Here is a 20,041-nt window from a genome sequence, read left to right on the forward strand (position 1 = left end):
AACCCACTCAGAGGGATTCAGCGGGTTTGGAAAATTAAAGGACCTTTTCTGGCAACTAGTAGCTCAAATTTTGGAACAATGGGAAGCAGGGAAAACAAACACGACAAGGCTTTGCATGTAATCAGAGTAAGAAGTTAAGGATCTTCCTGCAGCTGCAGTGAGAAGGACTCCCCCCCCCCCCCCCCCACTCCAGTTGTTTTGGTGAAACTTGTTGCTGGATACCTTCACAACCAAACCATCAACTATCACTTCACTTGAAAACACACACCACTGTATATAATTGGCCTTGGTTGTAAAATACCCTGCATGATACGTTCATTGACCTCAAGGTTTTCATTTTTTCTCAATTTAATGCAATGCTTTAGTTTATTCTTTCCTATTTATGACTGTGTTGCACTGTACAGTAAAATGTCAGACTTTACTTTTTCTCCTTTTCATTTTGTCCTGGGCTTTACTCACTGCTTTCATTTACCACCAAGCATTTTCATTAGGAGATAAGAGGTTTAAATAAAGAGCAGTCTTCTCCTGGTTGGTCTTAAAAGCAAGTTTTTAGCAGCCGACCATTAATTTCTCTTGGCTCACCATAAATTGTGAATTACAGAAGTGTGGTTGGTCCAGTCACTGAGCCGGAATGGCAGTATGTGTACATAAATCTGTTTCACCGCGTTTAACATCGTCGTTATTAATAAATGAAGTAATTGTAGGATTAAGGAGCTCTTGCTGTGCACATCTCCACAGTGCAGAAGGTCATGGTGAGCACAGAGAAATCTCTCTGGGATTGTTTGCAAGTTCATTACTCATCCCGCCCACATAAGCTTCTAATTACGATTCTGCATTTTATTCTCTGTTCTGTGTTCCAGTAGATTTGTTCAACAGCTTGCGCCTAATCCTCTCAATATTTCTGTTTGGCTCGTTATGAGTGCACACCCACACACGCAAGTGGAAGACATTAGGACCGTGTGGGAATTTCACTCAAGGTTGTCATGTTCTAGCTCTGCATCCTGAGTTTGTAAAGGTCATTGTGGTATCATTTTGCCTGTGGACATGCACATCTTATGCGTTGCATATGTATAAATGGGACTTGTGCTGGTATAAGACCTGAAAAGAGTGGATAGGCTTCATCGTCCTGTGCCGATTTGTCTGCGACAGTGACTCTGGGAAAAGCTGCCGTCAGGTCTTCACAGCAAACCCAAGTCCTCATAGTGGAGAACGGGTTGTTTGAACAGAGGATTGATGCCACATGAAGCCTTTGTAAAGGATCTCCTTCTTCATGTGTGAAATAGTTACTACAGTGTTTCCAAGTCAGAGAAAAGCAAATAGATTCAGAGTAATGAAAGTGTTTGTGTTTTGAACTAAGCTATCGAAACAAGCTGAGAGATGAACTCAGAAATTCCTCCTGCACACTGGGCATCATTTAATCTTCACTGTTGGTGAAAAGCAGCAGGTGATAAATAAAGTGGATTCTGGCAGGAGCTCTCAATTCTGATCTGATGGCTCTGAATAGTAATCTGCCATGTGGGGTTCCACTAACTGCTGAGCTCTCTTGTCTTTGGGGAGCTTTTAATCCTGAGCACAAAATCACTTTGTTTTATCCAGTGATGGTGTCCATTCAACAGAAAACAAGCATTCATCCCATTTTACCGTAACTCTTCACTCTGCAGAGCCGGCGTTATTGCCCGAGCGGGGATCACGCTCACCCAACGTCTGTGATGTGCTGGTGTGCAGATTACTTGTCCTGTAGGTTTCAGAAGGGACCAAGGTTATACAGTTTCTAGCCTTTAATCCAGGGGTGTCCCAATCCAGGCCTGGAGGGCCGGCCTCCTGCTGGTTTTCCAGAAATCCTGCCTTATCTGCTGCTGGTTACCTGGATCAGGTGTGTTTAGCCAATAAGGAGCTTCAATGACAGGTTGGCTGGAAAAACATGTCGAACACCGGCCCTCGAGGTCTGGATTTGGGCACCCCTGTTCTAAAGCGGTTACATTTTTCCCAAGAAAAGGTTCTTCTAAGAGTAGATAAATTCAAGATGAACCCTTCAACCTGATGGGGCTGCAAGCAGGAGATATGGGCTGCAAGCTGCACAGATGCTTCTTCTCACCTGCTGAGTTTGTGACGAAGGCTTGATCGGTTTCCATGTCAGAGTGACATCTTACATGTCTCTAAACACTGGATCTGAGAGGGTTTTCATATTTCCTTCTCCAACAGTTGTTTTGCTTGTGGATATGCAGCTCTAGTCATACGCGTTACCAGCTGCTCACCAGGTGGTGCCAACCATGCGAAACAACAACCTTGTGTTCCTTATGAAAACTTTTAAGAATTTAAGAATATCACCGTCAAGGACAGGAATTTTATTGCTTTGTAGAGAATATAAGCATTGTTGCTTAATGAGGGTTGTTGTTATGTCACTTTTAGTCATTATTTTGCAAATAACTGCAGGAAATCCTTAAGTTGTCATTTTTAGTGATGGGCACATGAAGCTTTTTGAAACAGTAAAAGCCATTCATCAATGGGTTCACTTGAGCCCAAAGCTTCTTGAAGCTTAATTTGTTCTAGTAGGACATCTGCTGGATGTGTACATTTTACTTGGTTGAATTTGAAGTGGGTGATATTTTGCAAAGTATGTAAAACATGTATGAAACAAAATGTGGCCAGTGATTATTATTTGGTGATTTTGGTCATTTTGGTGTTTTATTAATAAACAACTGTTTTTCCTAAATCTCCAAACTCCATTCATCCATTTACTTAACCTGTTTTATCCCTTTCGGGGCCATGGGTTGAGCTTGTCCTGGTTACTGTTAAGCCCTGGACAGGTCACCTGCCTGTCGTGGGGATCTCCAAACCATCTTCAAGTTATCTCAAACTCTATCCAAACTCTCCCTGACTACAACTCTCCATCAAACACCCACCATTTGAATGGAACCTAAAGGGTTTTTGGTGCTGTCAAAACTTGTGGCAAAATCCAAACTATTTCTTTAACCCTTGTGCTATCTTAGATGACCCCACCTTTACATTGACATGTTCTCCCTACCATGACAAAGGTGGATGAAGGTGGAAAGATTTCATGTAATCCATGGACACCAGTGAAGATCACAAATCATTGAAGAAAAAAGGTTCAACGCACTGTCTAGTGGGTCTAGATGACCCAACTCCCAATGTTAAAGTGCCTAAGATAGCACAAGGGTTAATAAGTCATGTGGTACAACCAGGCAGTGAAGCTTTGGACATTACCATTTTCAGCTCATCCGCTAAATGAAGCAAGGCGCATCATGGAAACACCCCCTCCACTACTCGGCACACGTCTCAAAGCCTCGTTACATAATGTCACATCACTAGTCATTTTAGCGGCATGTACACTACTGCCTAATCTAGTCTATGCCAGGAGCTTTGTTTGCTATCGATGATCGTTTTGTGGCTTTGTTTCAGCAGTTTGAGGCTCAGCAAAGGATTGACCGTGTGCAAGATCTCAATTCTTCCCTTTGACTTTCCAGACTTGATCTCATACCATCAGAGACCTTTGAACCAAAAGAAGGATTATCTGAATGCTAAATGTAAAGCCTTTATGTTCAAACATGGCTCGGTTGGTCATGTAAACGCACGCAGAAGTCAGGTTTACTATAGGGTCATGTTTATATCTATCATCACTGGATCTATCAGTACACTGGATTTAACTTATTCATTTTATGAGCATATTGAGTTATTGTTGTAGTTTACAACTATATTCCCACACATGGGAATATTTGATAGTTTGAAAACTATACCACCTCCATTATGAGTTGGGACTGTGTGCTTGCTATGGGTCTATTGTCCTGGGTATTTTAGGAGTAGAGTAGAAATTACTTGTGGAGTGTTTTTTTAAATCTAATGTACAGTTGTTATCTATTATTGAATCGGTGTATCAACTGGAGCTCTTACCACACAGTACGTGACTGGATCTGTACTTGATAAACACTAGCAGAAGATGCTGTCTTGTCGCCCTGTGCTATTTTCTGGTCATAGCAAACTTTAATTGCTAATTCTTATCTCTTCTTAAAATCAAAGTTTTCTGTTGTTTTTTTTCACGCATTAGCTGTTTTTTCTTTGGTCCCTCATACAGATGCATTGTTAGCCTCAGGAGCACTATGGAGGGGTTTCGAGGCTTTGTTTAACATCGGCCCGCTAGGAAGTGAGAAGGATCTGAATCTGCGTCCAGCCAACCTGTTTCTGAACATTTAAACCACAAGCTCCTCACACGCAGCTAGCTAATCTATCCCTAGTTTTTCATGTCTGCGAGCAATTAGTCTGTGTTTACCTCAGCTTCCTGCTTTCATTTGATCCATCCACCAAGCTGAGCGGAGACAGCGAGGTTTTGTAGGCTGCTCTCCCTGTACAATGCAATAGAGGGTAAATGCGTGCAAAGACTTTAATGAGTGAAGAAGGTGGTTTGAATCATCAGGATGCCGGCTCTGGCCCCTGCATCTGAAAGTCATTTGAAGACTGAGCATTTTTCCAGCTTATTCTCCTCCCTTCTCTCTCCGGAGACCATTTCCCCCCAGCGCCCTGTCAAAATGGCCTTTTGATTTGTGTTTAAAAACTAAGTTCCAAATGAAATCCTGGCTCCAGCCTCAGACGACCTGCATGCTTGTTTGAGTTTTATGGGTATTGTTTTTTTTCTTTGCATAGTTCTTTTTTTCCCTTTTTTTGAAGCACTTTTTTAAAATAAAGTTTGATTTGATTAGATTGGTTTGGTGTCTCAACATAACTTTGCTGTGTGTTTTTTACACACTGTTAACCCCCTGCAGGTGTCTCATGGTTACACAAAAACTAACTAAACTTAGCAAAAATTACAATACAGTGGGAATGTTAATGGTTCAAGATCAGTCAGTAGAACCTTTAGCAATAATTTGGGACATGAATGTGTGTCCACTCCTCCAAGACCTGTGAACTTTTTTAATCAATATGTAAGGCTGATGCATAACAACTGTAACCAAACCCTTTTAACCCTTGTGTTATCTTGTGGGGTCCATATGACCCCACCCTTGCATTGAGGTGTTATCCCTACCATGACAAAGGTGGATGAAGGTTTAGAGGATTTCATATAATATATATATAATGGACACCAGTGAAGATCACAAATCATTGAAGAATAAAGGTTCAGTGCACTGTCTTGTGGGGTCTAGATGACCCCACTCCCGATGTTAAAGGGCCTTGGATAGCACAAGGGTTAAAGTCACTTTGATGCTGAGTGTCCTGTCAACCAGCTATGAGTCACAGAAGAAAATCACCACAAACTGGCTGGGAGATTTTTTCAAGACCTCTACGATAATGAGCCAAAGCAATTTCTGTTTCAAAAATAAAGGCAGGAGATGTGCTAAGTTTAGTCATCCTAATAGTAATGGATTTCCAAAGAGCCCACTCAAAAACTGAACCTTACTGAAACACACCCGATTGATCAGTGTAATTGCAAAAACTGCTAACTCTGTAAAGCCATGTCAAAAGCAAAGGTTCATGAAAATAAAAAAAACACCTAAATTTAGTTCATTAACAATGTTTGACAAAAATACTCTATTTGTGGCATAGAGTTAAATAAGTATTTGGCATAGGCTTTGGTAAATAGAATTAATTCTAAATTACTGTTTTATGACACTACACTGTACGGGTGGTTCAGGTTTTGGGGTTGTCCAGGCTCGAGAAGGTCATAGAGAGGATCAGGAGCATCTAAATTGGAGCGCAGGTGCGCCTTGCAGTTGCCTTGAAACTCGGACGACCGCCTTAAGAGACGTCATGAATATAGAACGTACCATTGTTGCGGGTGTGGTAAATGTATCGTAAAGTACTTGGAAGGAATTATCAATGATTTTAGGGATGCTGTTGTACAATACGCTTACACCACACTCTAGTCATTGGTAAGGATTGAGTACTGGCTCCTTACCGGCCACATGCATGGGATTTCGAAATGCGATAAAGAAGTGGATGCAGACACAAACGACATTGTTTAATTTCCACACGTCTGACAGGCTGCATGCGAATAGCGTCCACTTATCACTTTAAGAGCTCTAATGGGATGGGCTCCTTGCGTAGTCCACAGGATGTGGTAGGGGGCAAGAAATAGAAAAATCTGTACAACAGGCCCACGTCTCAGCTACCTCACCCTCTATTCTCTATGACCTGTTGCCCGTAGCATGCTCATAGAAAAAAAATTGAGTGAACATTTACAGTCCACGGGCTCACCGAGCGCTGTACAACCTTAATATTTTACCCAATTTACAACTGCAGGCAGCCCATTCCCACACGAAAGGGCAGTTGTGGCATTTTCACGAACATCTGAGTGAAATTGTTGGTCAGGACTGGAAAACTAGAAAAAGTCCATGATGCTACTCAGTTCTGTCTTAACAGGCCATTGCTGTATGGAAAGCAGCCTCTATGCTGTTGCTGTTGACCTGTACAGCCTAGATAGTAAGAAAGTAATGAAAAGGGCCACTGTACCTTGTTGGATGACAAAGTATAACAATGCAGAGGAGAGCTTAAGAGTAGTAGTTACTGTATGCCCATAAAAAAAAAAAAAAACGAGGCAAAAAGGCTAAATAAGTGCTTTTTTCTTATTTACTTTTTCATGTTCTGTCTGACCATTTATTTTGTCATCTCTGGTTTCTGTTCGAATTTAGGAGCACATACCGGATTTAGAATTGCAAAGTTACTTTTCAGAGTGATCAAAAACAGGAGGATTGGGGTATTCTATAACTTTTCTTTTTATATTCTCTCCTTTTCCAAGCTGTCACAAGGCTGAAGCTTCTAGATGGTTGAGCATATGAGCTTTAGTAGCCTGAAGGAAGTAATCTAGCATAGAGACAAACCGACACACAAGCAGACGTTTATGTTTCCCGTGTCTTTATCTGTCATGCTTTTGGACACACTTCAGTGAGCCTTCACACCCACCACCATCAAATTTACAAGCCGGGGCATGTCCGCACGTCTGAATTTCATCTAAGGTCCGTTTTAACTCTGCAGGGAGGCAGCACATGGAGGTGTGCAGCATCTGTGCAGCAGAGAGGCTCCAGGCATCTCAGGCTACAACTGAGACATACCGACAAACCATCTGTATGCCACAGAGCTCTAAAGCTAAAATAAACACAGGGCATTGGACTCACTTTGCGTCATCTAATTTCAGCGAGGCACAAACAACAATCATTTGTTCTCCTCCATGATCAATTTTCAAATGGTTACTACTTCTGTGAATTAAAAGGGACACCATCCATGGGTTACTGCCAAATCCGAGTCCCTGATTGGTCAAATTTCAACCTGGTTTAACTTGAAACGCGAGTTCAATGGTCACGTGTGGTGTACATAGAGCCCGAAAATGGTCATAGAGACTTGCGTAGCTACACGTGAACGTGAGAAGCCCAAAAAGGGTTTTTATGAGTTCACGCACATTTACACGTGTTTACATAGACTTTTTATTGGAAGGGGCAGCTGAGAGCTTTACTGTTTTGTTTTAGAAAGTTGCAGCATGAATATGCTATTAACCATTTGTGGTATATGAATTTATAACATGCATGAATGCATGAATTTATAACATGCACGTCAAATGCCCGGTGTGTATGTAGCTTACAGAGGGTTTGACTGTCTCAGTTGTAGCCTGAGATGCCTGCTGCGTCTGAGCTGCACAGAGTTGAGGTTATCTGCAGCAGGGTGCACGTTTGGATTCCCACAGTCAATGACTGATTTGGTCATTTCTTAAGGGATTTGCATTGTTAAAGTGCTAAGTCCTCCTGATTTACAAGCATTGCCCCATTTTCGTCCAACTGCTAGAAAGCTGTTTATTGTCAAGACTGTGAGATGCCCGTGGGGTAAAAACTCACTGCTCCCAACAGAAATAAGATAGCACTCATGCACCCTGATTCAAAAGAGATCTAAGAACGTCCTTTCTGTGCTATACTGATTTTTAGCAGTCATGCATTGTAATACCTTTGTCTTTCAGGGAGTGCTTACATTTCTGTGTAGAGACAAAAACAGTCAAGGCCGTGGGTTGATACCCTGAATTACTTCTTTTGTTTGTTTTTTGGATTTCGTCCCTGTAGACCACAGCAACGGCCATCAGGGACGTGGCCAACTGTGAGCTTGTGTGTGGGAAATGAGCAGGCAGGCAGACTGTCACTTAGCATTAAAGCGCTACAGGCTCCCTGTGGGTGACATGAGGAGAGTGGAGAGGGATGAGACCAGGGAGAAAGTAGAAGACAGAGGTGAAAACAGCGGAACAGGCCAACTACAACAGTCTACACGCTAATACACACCCTCAGCCCCTAGCAAGAGCAAATATAGGACACCTGCTGTTTGTTTTTTCTTTGTTTTTGGGTCGAACATCGACTGAGCATAAGCCCACCTGACTAGATCTGACTAGGGTTGTGCATCGGCAAGAGTCTAGCAATACGATACGTATCGCAATATTATAGCGGAGCACTATTTTTTTTTAGCACACACACACTCATCCCACAACACATGCATTTCTTAATTCTTCAACAAATCTGATCACAGTTGCAGAGAAAGGCAGGTGTGGGTATCCAATCCGTACCGGTCGCTTGTGCGAAATGCGTCAATGTCCGGGCGGCTTTACCATCTGAAGACATAATTATTGTTGCTAACGGCGGCTTTACACATCTTTTAAGACGTTTAAACTGCTGTTAACAATAATAATCACGCCTTTAAATGTCATGGTTAGGATTAGGTTAATGTAAGTGACGTAAAACCAGCAGATATGCGGTCCCGAAGCGCGGTTTGTATATAGAATTCTGACGTCCAAACATTATTCCCCCCTCCTTCCCTCTCAGCCTTCTCCCACCGGGTGACTCGCACCCACCGTGAGATGCCTCCGCGCCCCCCCACAGTTTGAGAACCACTGATGTAAGCCATCCCAGAAAATGTGGTCTTCTTATAGAATATTTAAATGTGCATTTAGCACCAAATACATAGATCATTTAAACTTTTTGATTAAAAAAACAAAACAAAATAACAACTGGTGGGTTCATGTCCAAACCAATAATGACAGAAGGTGAATCATCATTTAATAGCTGTTGAGATGAAAATACATCAGATCAACTTTACTTTTATCTTTTAATGTTTTCAGATTGATTTATTTCTTCAATAAATCTGGTCATGCTGGTTATGCTGACACAGTATAAATCATCCGCTCTTTGTTGACCTTCACTCCCATCACAAAGGATTTAGTGATTTAGAAACATTTTAGAAAGGAGAAGTCTGACTACTGAAGTCTAAGGGGAATTTCCCTGCCTCGCAATTGTAGTCTAGAAAAACTAAATGTGATCTCAATGCAGCTTAAACCTTGGCATAGACAGGAAATTTGTTAATTGTAGCTGTTTTATACGTTCAGCTTAAACATCATTGCAGTAAAAAGTTCATCGGCTATATTGATTTAAATAAAAATCTAAACACTGTATATTCAAATAAATGTTTACATTTCAAAGAAATTCCTTTGTCAGGATGTAAATGGTCTCATGCCGATATTGACCCGTTCGTCCAGTCAGCAATCTTAACGGTACCCAAGTAATCTGAGTACTGGAATGTCTTTCTGTTCTGTCATTACAGTCTTTAAATGCTGCTTAAATGCATCCTCATCAGTGGAGTTAGTGCTCTGACTGCACAACCTTGTCTGTACTCAGACCAGACGTAGCTTGAAGCAGTAGTAGTCTACAATGATTTCAAATAATATTAAATATTTCAGGAGTATGAAAAAAAAACTTAAATTGTGACTTATGAAACTACTTGGATAAATAAAAGAAAGACTTTAAGTCCAGTTGCCATGACTCAACTTCATTAGAATGTCACCTAGATAAAGGAGAACCTTCACCACAATATTACCTGTGGTTACTGTCAGTGTACCAATCAGTTTTTCTGCTTTCCACAGCCTATCATGCATGAGTCATCTTCTTCACGTTTGTTTAGAAGCACCGCCATAGCCTTTCTGCAAAAATACAGACGACCCAATAAAGATGCTAACACAGTTGCATTTATGAGTCATATTTTCTATTTATTTAGAGTAGTTGAAACGTCTTATCAGTGAGTAAACACTGAGGGACAGGAGCTTATTGTGGTTGGCAGATACCTCAAACTATTGTCAAAGGTGACACGATGAAAATACACAGTGGAGCTGTGTGGGAGGAATGAAGGGGCTGCGCACCAGAGGTTGTGTAAACATCACATCCATCTCTTTGGAGACAGACTTTTTATTCAATCTTTCACAGTTATGCAAAGTTGCAGTTCTTCAAACTTTCTAAGAGTCTTGGAGAGTTGTTCTTGGAATCCCCTTTCCGTGTGTTTCTTTAGCTTGAACAGGGAGCTTTTTTTCTCTTTGTTTGCTTGCTCAGCAACTTTGCACAGAGGAAATGATTTCAGCACAAAAGACAACAACTTAAAAGACCAGCAAAAGTAAGAAAAAACACATCCTCATCACATTTTTCCAGCCTCAGACTAAAATACTAAAATATTAAAGTTCCACTTAAATTCATTCATTCATCTTCTAAGACGTTTTGTCCCTTTCGGGATCAGAGGGTTACTGGAGCCTATCCCGGCTACTCATGTGCGAAGGCAGGGCACATCCTGGACAGGTCGGCAGTCTGTCGCAGTGCCACAATCACACACCCACGCAAACTCACATTCACACTTATGGACAATTTAGAGAAACCAATTAACCTATGAAGCATGTTTTTGGACGGTGGGAGTCTCCGGAGAAAACCCACGCATGCACGGGGAGAACATGCAAACTCCACACGGAAAGGTCCCCAATTGGTGTTCTGGTTCAGGTCCCCCAGCCGGGACTTGAACCAGGGGGCCTTCTTGCTGTGAGGCAGGAGCGCTGCCCAATCATCTTTTAAATTTTTAATGCGTTCTCAGTGTTTTAGCCAAAAACAAACCAAAAAATAAACAAACAAACTGTGCTGTTTTCAAGAACATAGATTCTGCATAGCACCAAATTTGTTTATTGAGTTGTGGGCGGGACCGTTGGTGTGAATCAAGCCCGCCCCACTTCCCGTCGTTCATCTGTTTGTACGCACTCCCACTAGCTTACAGCCCCTCACACCCCCAACCTAACACAACCGGTGCAAAATATATCACGAAATGCAGTTTAGAACCAGACTCCAGATCAGACGAGGAAAATAAAGACGTACACGGATCTATTTGTTTGTAAGTGGAGGCATCAGAATGGAGTGAAGCAGGACGCTTGTGGCCCGCCCAGCATATTTTCTATGTCACAAATACGATATCTTTCAAAAATGTCTTTATAAATGTCCTCCATCATCAGAAAATGCCACAAGAACATGTTAAAAACACCCAAAACTCCATTTACACCAGAGTGGGTCTTTCAGGAACAGAATATAGTTTCACTCAGGACGGAGAAACACAAGACTGAAACAGATACAGAAAGAGGTTAAATTAGGTCAGAATGAGAGAGCTCAGTGAAGCAATAAAGAAGCAAAAGGAGCTTTGAGGAGACTTTCAATAGTTACATTTGAAAAAACAAATCTCTGAAAATGACAGAAAAAACAAACATGTAGGGCAGGGAAGAAAAAAAGGAAAGTTTTTAAAAGGAGCAGAGGGAGAGACGGTTGGTGCTCGGGTCTTTGCCCGCCCTGCAGAAAAACATCCCTCTGCTGCTCCTCTGCTGGCATCTGCCACCACTGAACACAGCTGAAGCCCATCTGAGGAGGTCTTCTGTCAGCTTTCCAAGCCTGCCGCACACACACAGGAAACAGAGCGATTCAGTGCAAAGAGCTACAGAATAAAGTAGCTGAAAAATTACCGTGTCACTGCACTGCACATTCAGCATCGGGCTGTGAAGGAGCCTCAGTCATTCCCTTGCTTCCTAAAGGAGTCAAGAACCGAGGAGTGAAGGATGATCAAGTCCAGCTGGTTTTATGTGAAGTTCAAATACAACGAGAAGGTAAGTCATGTGCAGATTTTTGTTTTTGGAAAGCCAACTACTCGACTGCACAAACTTCCATGCTGCTGTCATTGTATATATCCTGGAGTGGAGCCATATTGTTAAATCATTTGTTTGTGTATACATGCTCTCCTTCTGTGTCTGTTCTCAATTCATTGTAGAATTTACGTCCTGAAGCCCAGTGGAAAAGTGAAGGCTAAATACTTAAGCTCTCTGCAATTTTGCCTGATGGGAATATTGACTGGTAGTTGCTGACGACGCTCTTCTAGTAAATGCAGTTTTTCACTGAAATGGAGGCTAATGCTCGGCACTTGACTGCTTAAGAGAGAAGCTGCAGAAATGCTTCATAATTACTGCTGACTGAACTGCATTTCCTTGCAAATGGACCCTTGATTAACAGGCCAAACAAAGTGTGGCGCTCTTTTCCTCATGGAGGCTTTAGCAATTGTATTATTCTACGTTCCTGATAGAGTTGAGGCAAAGGGAGCCTTAACTGCATACATCTTTAATACAGCGTGCACGGTCAAACTCTCTGACTTGGATTTCTGACCTTGTGATGAAGCTCAGTCATGAAGTTTTAATGCACTTAATGATGTCGGCGCCTGAGCTTCAGATCCTCTAACTCAGATAATGGTATTAGTGCGCATCCAGTTAATCAACCACCAGGAGATGACATTACCATGTGTTGTGCCAGCGACCAATACTGCCCCAAGCACTATTAAAGCTTTCCTCGTGAATGGAGCTACAGTTACAGTTATATTTTGTCATTGATCCTCCTTTCAGGGTCCAACGTTCGTCGCTCCAAGTTGTAGACTTAATTCAAATTTGTTGATGCAGCTCTCCAATTATTGTTAGGAGTCTGTATTGTAAGTCTTAAATGAATCCATTTCTTTACTTCTTGTGCAAACTTGTTGGGTCCAGATGACCCAAACATTACATTGACGTGTTCTCCCTACCATGACAAAGGTGGATAAAGGTGGAAAGATTTCATGTAATCCATGGACACCAGTGAAGATCACAAATCATTGAAGAAAAAAGGTTCAGCGCACTGTCTTGTCGGGTCCAGGTGACCCATCTCCCAATGTGAATGTGCCTAGGACAGCACAAGGGTTACACCTGTCCGGCAGTCGTCCTTGTTTGTTCTGTAAAAACCCTGCATGTTAGAACACCGCGCTTCTGTGGCTGTCATTGCTGCCATCCTGCACATTACAGCACAGAAGTGTTTCAAGAGGCCACATGGGAGCATCTGTTTGTGCCGGGGGGGGGGGGTTCTGTTCCCATCTGCTCTACAAATTTGTACTTGAGCGTTCTCGAGGTGCAAAAGATGGCTGCCTTTTAGTTTCTGCAACCAGCTCTGATTTAACAACATGGCTACGAGGCTTCATCACAACAAAAATTCAGATCAGACAATGTTTGTTTGGAAACCTGAGGCACAAACTATAAGATTGGAGGATATATACTGTTGATTTATGAAACATCAATTTTTGTGAAAACGAATTATGTGTGAATTTGCATGTCTTAATATAAAAGCAACACCTGCACTGAATCTTATAGCAATACCTGTAATAAGGAAAGGTGCATAGATTAAGATCATTTAAAAGCTGCTGCAGTCTTGTCCAAATGACCCCATCCTTACATTGTCGTGTTATCCCTACCAAGACAAAGGTAACAAATCACGTGACCGAGAAGAGTGTTTTGGCCTGAGTCAAGAGTGACATAGACAGATGTAACAGAGAATCGGGCAATTTCTCAGTATAAAACATCTTTCAGATTCTGAAATAATTAAAACGAAAGTAATGTAAGTTATTTATTCTTTCTGTGCAGCCCGGTACCAAATGACACACGGACCGGTGCCAGGGGTTGAGACCACTGGTCTAGAATGCAAAGATAGAGAGCCATTCATGAGTTTAAAGGCAAAAACATGGTTGTGATTGGATGAGAAGAAATGGTGGGAAATGTAGCTGCTGATACAAAGCGAAGGCCTGAATGATGATGGTGTGAGGAGTGACACAACAACCCAACGTACCTGTAAGTGAGGTAGATCCTGTGCATTGAAATTGCGCCAAAGCTTTACCTATACGACACGCAAGGGGATGTAACGGTGAATTAGGTGTGACGCTGGTGTGTTGCACAGATTTTTCATTTTTGGTACACCCCCAAATTCTGCGGACTGCGCAAGGAGCCTGTTATCATTATTATCATTAGTATAGTGCTGTTAGCGTGATAAGTATGTGCCCTTTGCAGGCTTCTTGCCTGATAGGGGTGTAACGATATACTGTATGTAGTTGAACCGATCCGTTTCGGTACGGCAGTTTTGGTTCAGTTCACATCTGCACCGTTTCGGTACGTTTTTTCTTTTTCCCCCCGCATAAGTTTTGTAACAACCCAGCTGCTTTGTCACTCGTAGCGGGGAAACGAGAGCCGAGCTGCTAATTAACTAGCTGTGTTTACTGTCGTGGCCCCACACTCCACTCCCCCTCAAACAGTCTCAGAGAGAGAGTAGACAGAGAAATAGATTGCTCCCTCTCTTTTCCGGCACTAAAACCTTTTTACTATGAACAACCACAAACAGCGTAACAACATGATCCTGACTTCTCTTCAGAGCTCTCTGTGATGGTGAAGAATTCAACGCACAAGATTTCACACTTCCATGAGTCTTAGTGGCTATAGGCGGGGCTAACCCCCAGGTCGCCACTGTATTAACTTTGCGCCGAGGCGGAAGTAGTGTTACCCGTGAGTTTCCTCCCAGACGCTATTAGTTGACGGACAGTAAGCATGTCAACATGTGGATGCGAGGCCAGAGGTGAGGACCCCCCCCATCTCCTTACACTCTCCTGTGTGGGAACACTTGAGTTTGTTGTCAGCATCCATGAAGGAAAAAGACAATTGGATAAGTCGAATGCTGTGTGTCAACATTGTTACACAAAGCTGGCGTATGCCACAGTAACCCATGTAATCCGTTAACACACTTAAAACGGCATCACCTGACTCCTCCCCCATGAGCACATGTAAACCAGCTCTTTTACCAGCTATTTCAGAATTGACAAAGTCTTTTGGATAAGAGGTGAAACGTCTTCAACTTTTAAAAACCAAGTCCAGATGACAACCATTAAACCTACAACTATGATGACTCTAAACCATTGGTGAAAAAGGGAGCAAGCTGAGCTGTCATTTAAAAAAAAACATGCTTATGTGATAAGGAAATACAACCATTAACAACAGCCCTGCTGCTGCTGGCTGAAAATTAGACTGAGCGGTCCATACTTTTCCTTTCACTGCACATCCCACAGCTTTTGTCAGCTTTTGGTGAGAACAAAATTCTGCTTAGGTTTTGAAAGAAAAGAGTGGGAGGATAATAGAGGAGCCGAGAAAAAAAACTGGGCTGGTTGATCTTGTTTCTGTATCCTCACTAAACTGGAGTGTGAGGACGTTTTAAACTGCTTTAAAATAGCTGAGCGGCTGCAGGAATGAAACCAAATTGACCATTTTTGAACGTACTGTGGGGGCTTTCCATACTGTGAAATATAGAATATTCTGTTAATCTGCAGTAGCGTCTGGATGGCCTTTTGCATGGTATTGCTATTTTCTTTTTCAAAGGCCGTGTTCACATGAGCGGTGGGAGTGTGTGCTGCTGGAGAAGAGCTCCTGCGGTCCTCTGCTTTTTTTCCTCCCGGCTGCCCTGCCTGGGGAGCAGACAGCCTCCGTGCGATTACATGTGATTGACAGGCGTGCTCTCAGCAGCGTGTGAATAGGAAGTGACCTTAAACAAGCTCTGCCATTTTTGACTGTCCCCTGCCCCCTCATCTCCCAGCTCTCCGCAGAGAGCGGGTGGGAAGGGCACGGAGCGAAGCAGCCTGTGGGTCGAGAACAGCGGGTCATGCATCTGCGGAGTAAATGCTACCCCGTGTGTGGGCTTATGTCCTCAAGTGAGGGAGAGCGAGGGAGGCAGGGGCTGGAGGGGGCTCATATTTCTCTGAACGGAGAGAAAACACAACCGTGGGCTCCTGCCTGTGTCTGCTCACAGATATTAGTCTGCTTAGCCAGTGCCAGGGCCCTCAATGGGCCAACTCAGGCTGCTGCCTGCCAGAGGACAAAGAGCAACCTGTCTCACACCACACTAATTCCATTGAATTCAGACTGAGCGCCCTGTGATCGCTGTGTTAGCTCTCTTGTGGCCAGTTAGCTCATCTGCAGCAGACAGCTTTTCATTGCAGCATTCTTTACAGTAACAGCAAAATGTTCCAATGTTTACTTAATACAAAACTAAAAGCAACATAGTTATTATACTTATTAGATTTATTTTTCTAGCGCACATTTTCCTCTAATAATGACTGAACAGTTAAAAATATGAGAAAGATCCAGAGCAAAGGCAGGAAACGCAGAGCCTTAAATCTAAATTTAAAACAAGTTTAGAAAGTTGGCTGCTTTTAAACAATTATCTCTACCTTTCTTGCAAGATTCTTGCACTAAATAGACATACAGAAAATAAACTTCAGGTCCAACTCTGTCATTTATTTTGACTGTCTTGTTTGTAGTCACTTACAGAACAAACTAACATGATGCCAAACCTGGACAATCAATATTAGGTGTCAGTTAACTCTTTTTCATCTGTGCTTTCTTTGAGCTGCTTTACAACAAAACAACTGTTTGTTTTGTCCATAAAAAAGAAGATCATCCTGGTAATTCATGCCACTGTAACGCTGACTAGTTTATGTGCCAATTTTGGCTTTCAAGCGAATAACTAAATCGATTTTTTGTTTTTATTGAACAACAGTCTATAACTGATCTTGGGTTTGGAATTGGAGTTGATTTATTTCAAGCAATCAAAACAAAATATAGAAGCCAAAAAAATATATATCTCTAAGTAGAAATTTGTAATTTAAGATGACGAGTCACGTTTTGATTAAAAGGTAATATAAATTGCACGCTCATACACATGTATGTATGTAAATAGACAGATAGTTTCACACATTATGCATTAACAGGAAAAAACAGTAACGAATACTTATTGAAGTGAAATGCATTTGTAGCATAAATGTGTTCTATATTAACGGTAAGAAAGCATCAACAAATTCAGATTATCCAGTTTTCTATAGAATACCTTATGGATGTTGTCATCTTGAAATATTTCGAGTCACTGTCAAATAAATGTTCAGCATTTTTATTGACTGGCCCAGGTGCCTCTTTCCCATTAATGCTGTAATAAGCTCTTTGAACCCAAATGAACTTAAGCCTGTAAAGATTAAATGACTGAACGGTCTGTGTTTAACTCAGCTATCTGTTTATAGCTGTGTGTCTTCCTCCTCTAGTTTAGGTTTTTATTTCCTGAAATGTAAAATTTTATTACTGTGACAATTTTCTCTAATGGTTTGTTTTTGAATTCTAATTTGTCTTATGTTACATACTAAATATTGTTGTGTATTGATACAAAATAGTTTTTGAAACAAAACTGTTATCAGTTTTTTTACATCTTTGACAGACAATTATTTCCGTTAGAAATGATATATTTTATCATTCTTCAGGCTTTACCCTCTAGAATGTCTATTGTGTGAGCCTTTTGTGTCCTGGTTGTGTCTTTCCATCTTTTGTGTAAACCTGGTCTGTTGAAAAGCAGGGGGGGGTGTCTAATGACTATAATGATAGAAAACAGAAGGGGGGGAGACTGTTATTAAAGGATGCTTATTACAGCTTCTGGAAATACCATGGCACATGATGATACAGTGGAAGTACAGTGTGCAAACCCATCTTGGGTGGTATCCCTTATTTCGGACATAAACTGTAGATTTTCAAGCCAGTGTTGTTCATTCCAGCGAACCCTCTTAGCAAGTCCTGTAGGTTTTTGTTGTTTGGTGGCGTGCCTATAGACAGTATTAGCATTAACCTGTTTAGCAACTTCTTAAGTTTTTACACTATTTAAAGCTAGCAAACTTTCTATGAGGTTATATCATTGACTGTATATGGGAACTGGACTGAGTGAGTGTGATATCACCCATGAAAAAATGACTTACCACATGAAGTCGATTCAGTCGTCACTTTTTTGTGATGTGGACCTCACCATGTCTGACCCAGAAATCGTCAGTGTTTGGTCTGAGTCAATCTGAGTTATGATTGCTATGGCAACCACCAATCAGAAGAGAGCTTGTTGGAAGTTCACATCCCTACCATTTGATAGTGGGAGAATCTGTCAATCAAATATTTCAAACGTTGATCATGAGAGCGCATACTTTTACTGACACATCTGATTGGTCAGTTTATAACTTGAATGAATATCATGAAAAAAAGTTAGGATTAGCAAGAACATGTTAAAAAAAACGTAGCAGATCAAGGATAATTATTCTGACAAATAGAACGAGTATTGTATTTTTCAGAGTATACGTTTTCATTTTTTTGCATAGTTTGGCCGGAGGTGCGACTTATCCTTAGTTGGAACATAAAAAGAGATATAAGAGAAAAGAGATTTTAAAAGTAATTAGCATTGATCAGTAGAGGATGCTGTATGTGTATGTAACAGTATGTACATTTATTTTCACATTCGTTTAGTTTGGCATAAGCCTCCGTTCAATTACATAAGACAAGATCTCCATAAAACTTTTGAGTACTAAACTACCCCCACATAGCTCACAGGTGGAAGCCGGAGTGGAGGGTGGGGCGACAAACGCAGCGCTTGCGGTAAAAGAAGAGAAGGAAAAACTTGCACACCTGGACTTAAATAGGACGCTGAACAGGTGAGTTGATTAAACTGAACCGCCCTAATGAGGAGTAACCGAAGTAAACGCACTGCTTGAGTAGTCTGCCTGAAATGCTTCCAAGGTCGCTCATTGTTACTGACAGCCAACGCAGAAGAAGCGTCGCTCAGTCTAATGCCGGGCTTAGCTGAGTCATTCCAAGCGACACAAAGGATGAAGAATTCAACAGGAATTTAGGAATTAGGAATTTGAAGTGATATAAAGACTTTAGTTGACTTGTTAACGTGTTCTTTTTACTACGGTTATCTGAATAATTGTTTGTATGTTACACTAATATACCAGATTCCATTGTATGTTTCATGAAGCTGAATAAGCATCACTGTGTTCTGATAGTGAAACATGCAGACATTCAGTTGATTACTATTTTCTATTCCGTTATGATTTGTCTTTTAGGAAGAAATGTCTGTTCTAGTTCCCTTATTTTGTTAAATAGATGTTTTCCATAAGTGCGACTTATATACATAATGTCTTCTTCTTTATTACTGGTATGCCTTTTTCGGCGTCTGCGTCTTACACTTCGGAATGATATATATAGTGATGATATAGTGAGGAAAATAGTATTTGGTTGTATGTTTAATTTCCCTATAAAAGTCTATTTTTGAGTTTGATTTTGGCTCCTTGGAGCCAGCGGGTACTTCCTGTTTAATAATGCCAGTCTAGTTCTCACGGACAGTCAATTCATTATTTGCATAAATGTTTCATCCCTCTGCCCGTCCATCCACCCTTAAAGGGCTCATTTAAATGAACTATTTAAGCCAAACCGATTCAAATAATTCCCATTCACTAGCTGCCACAGTAAAGAATGCCTGAACCTGGCATTGCTTGTCACAAAACAGCTTGTTGTTTTTGTGTGTGTCTCCCCCCCCATCTAGCCTAGAAAAGCATGCTTACTTTCCAGACACATTCAGAGAAAGCCCCCCACAGCTTGCTGAGGGGATTACTGGTAAATCCCAAAGAGCTCCAGATGTTTTCCCAAGTAGCACACAGCAAGGAGACATCACCCGATCGCTGTAAACATCTGTCAGACAAAAGCCCCCACCGCCGAAGCCCAGAAGCTTAAAGAGAAGAAAGTAGCTCGACTAGTCAGATTTTGCACTCGGTTGGGTCTGTTTGTTCATGTTGAGCTAAGTGGTTTTGCTGCGCATCTTGTGTGTCGGATCCTGCTAAGCCTCAAAGTCGACAAGTATTCTCCCCAACTGCAGTATTTGATGCTTCAAATGGATGAGGAGGCTCTGTGGGCAGGACTGTGCTTTTAGAAGGACTATAAGCTTTAGGTATCCCAAAAGCTGAGGCTTCTCTTGTCAGATTAACAGAGAGACAGAAAAAATCTACATGTAAGGAATCCTTAAGGTCTTCATTAATTTACTCT

At 41.6% G+C, this 20,041-nt stretch overlaps 1 protein-coding gene across 12 annotated transcripts in view; it reads left to right on the forward strand.

Annotated features, from left to right (window-relative positions):
• auts2a (activator of transcription and developmental regulator AUTS2 a) overlaps positions 1–20,041 on the forward strand; it is a 356,442-nt gene that overhangs the window by 97,028 nt on the left and 239,373 nt on the right. Inside the window, exon 1 of one of the 12 annotated variants that reach the window (XM_078930438.1) lies at positions 11,618–11,926. The exons of the other annotated variants lie outside the window; for them this stretch is intronic. Within the exon in view, the coding sequence (XP_078786564.1) occupies positions 11,879–11,926 (48 nt within the window). The 5' untranslated portion in view covers positions 11,618–11,878. Of the gene's footprint in view, positions 1–11,617; positions 11,927–20,041 lie in introns of those variants that run through there. 12 annotated transcript variants of the gene reach the window in all.

This window comes from Oryzias latipes, chromosome 14, assembly GCF_053564925.1.
Source record: "Oryzias latipes strain Hd-rR chromosome 14, Olatipes_Hd-rR_3.1".
Taxonomy (NCBI): domain Eukaryota; kingdom Metazoa; phylum Chordata; class Actinopteri; order Beloniformes; family Adrianichthyidae; genus Oryzias; species Oryzias latipes.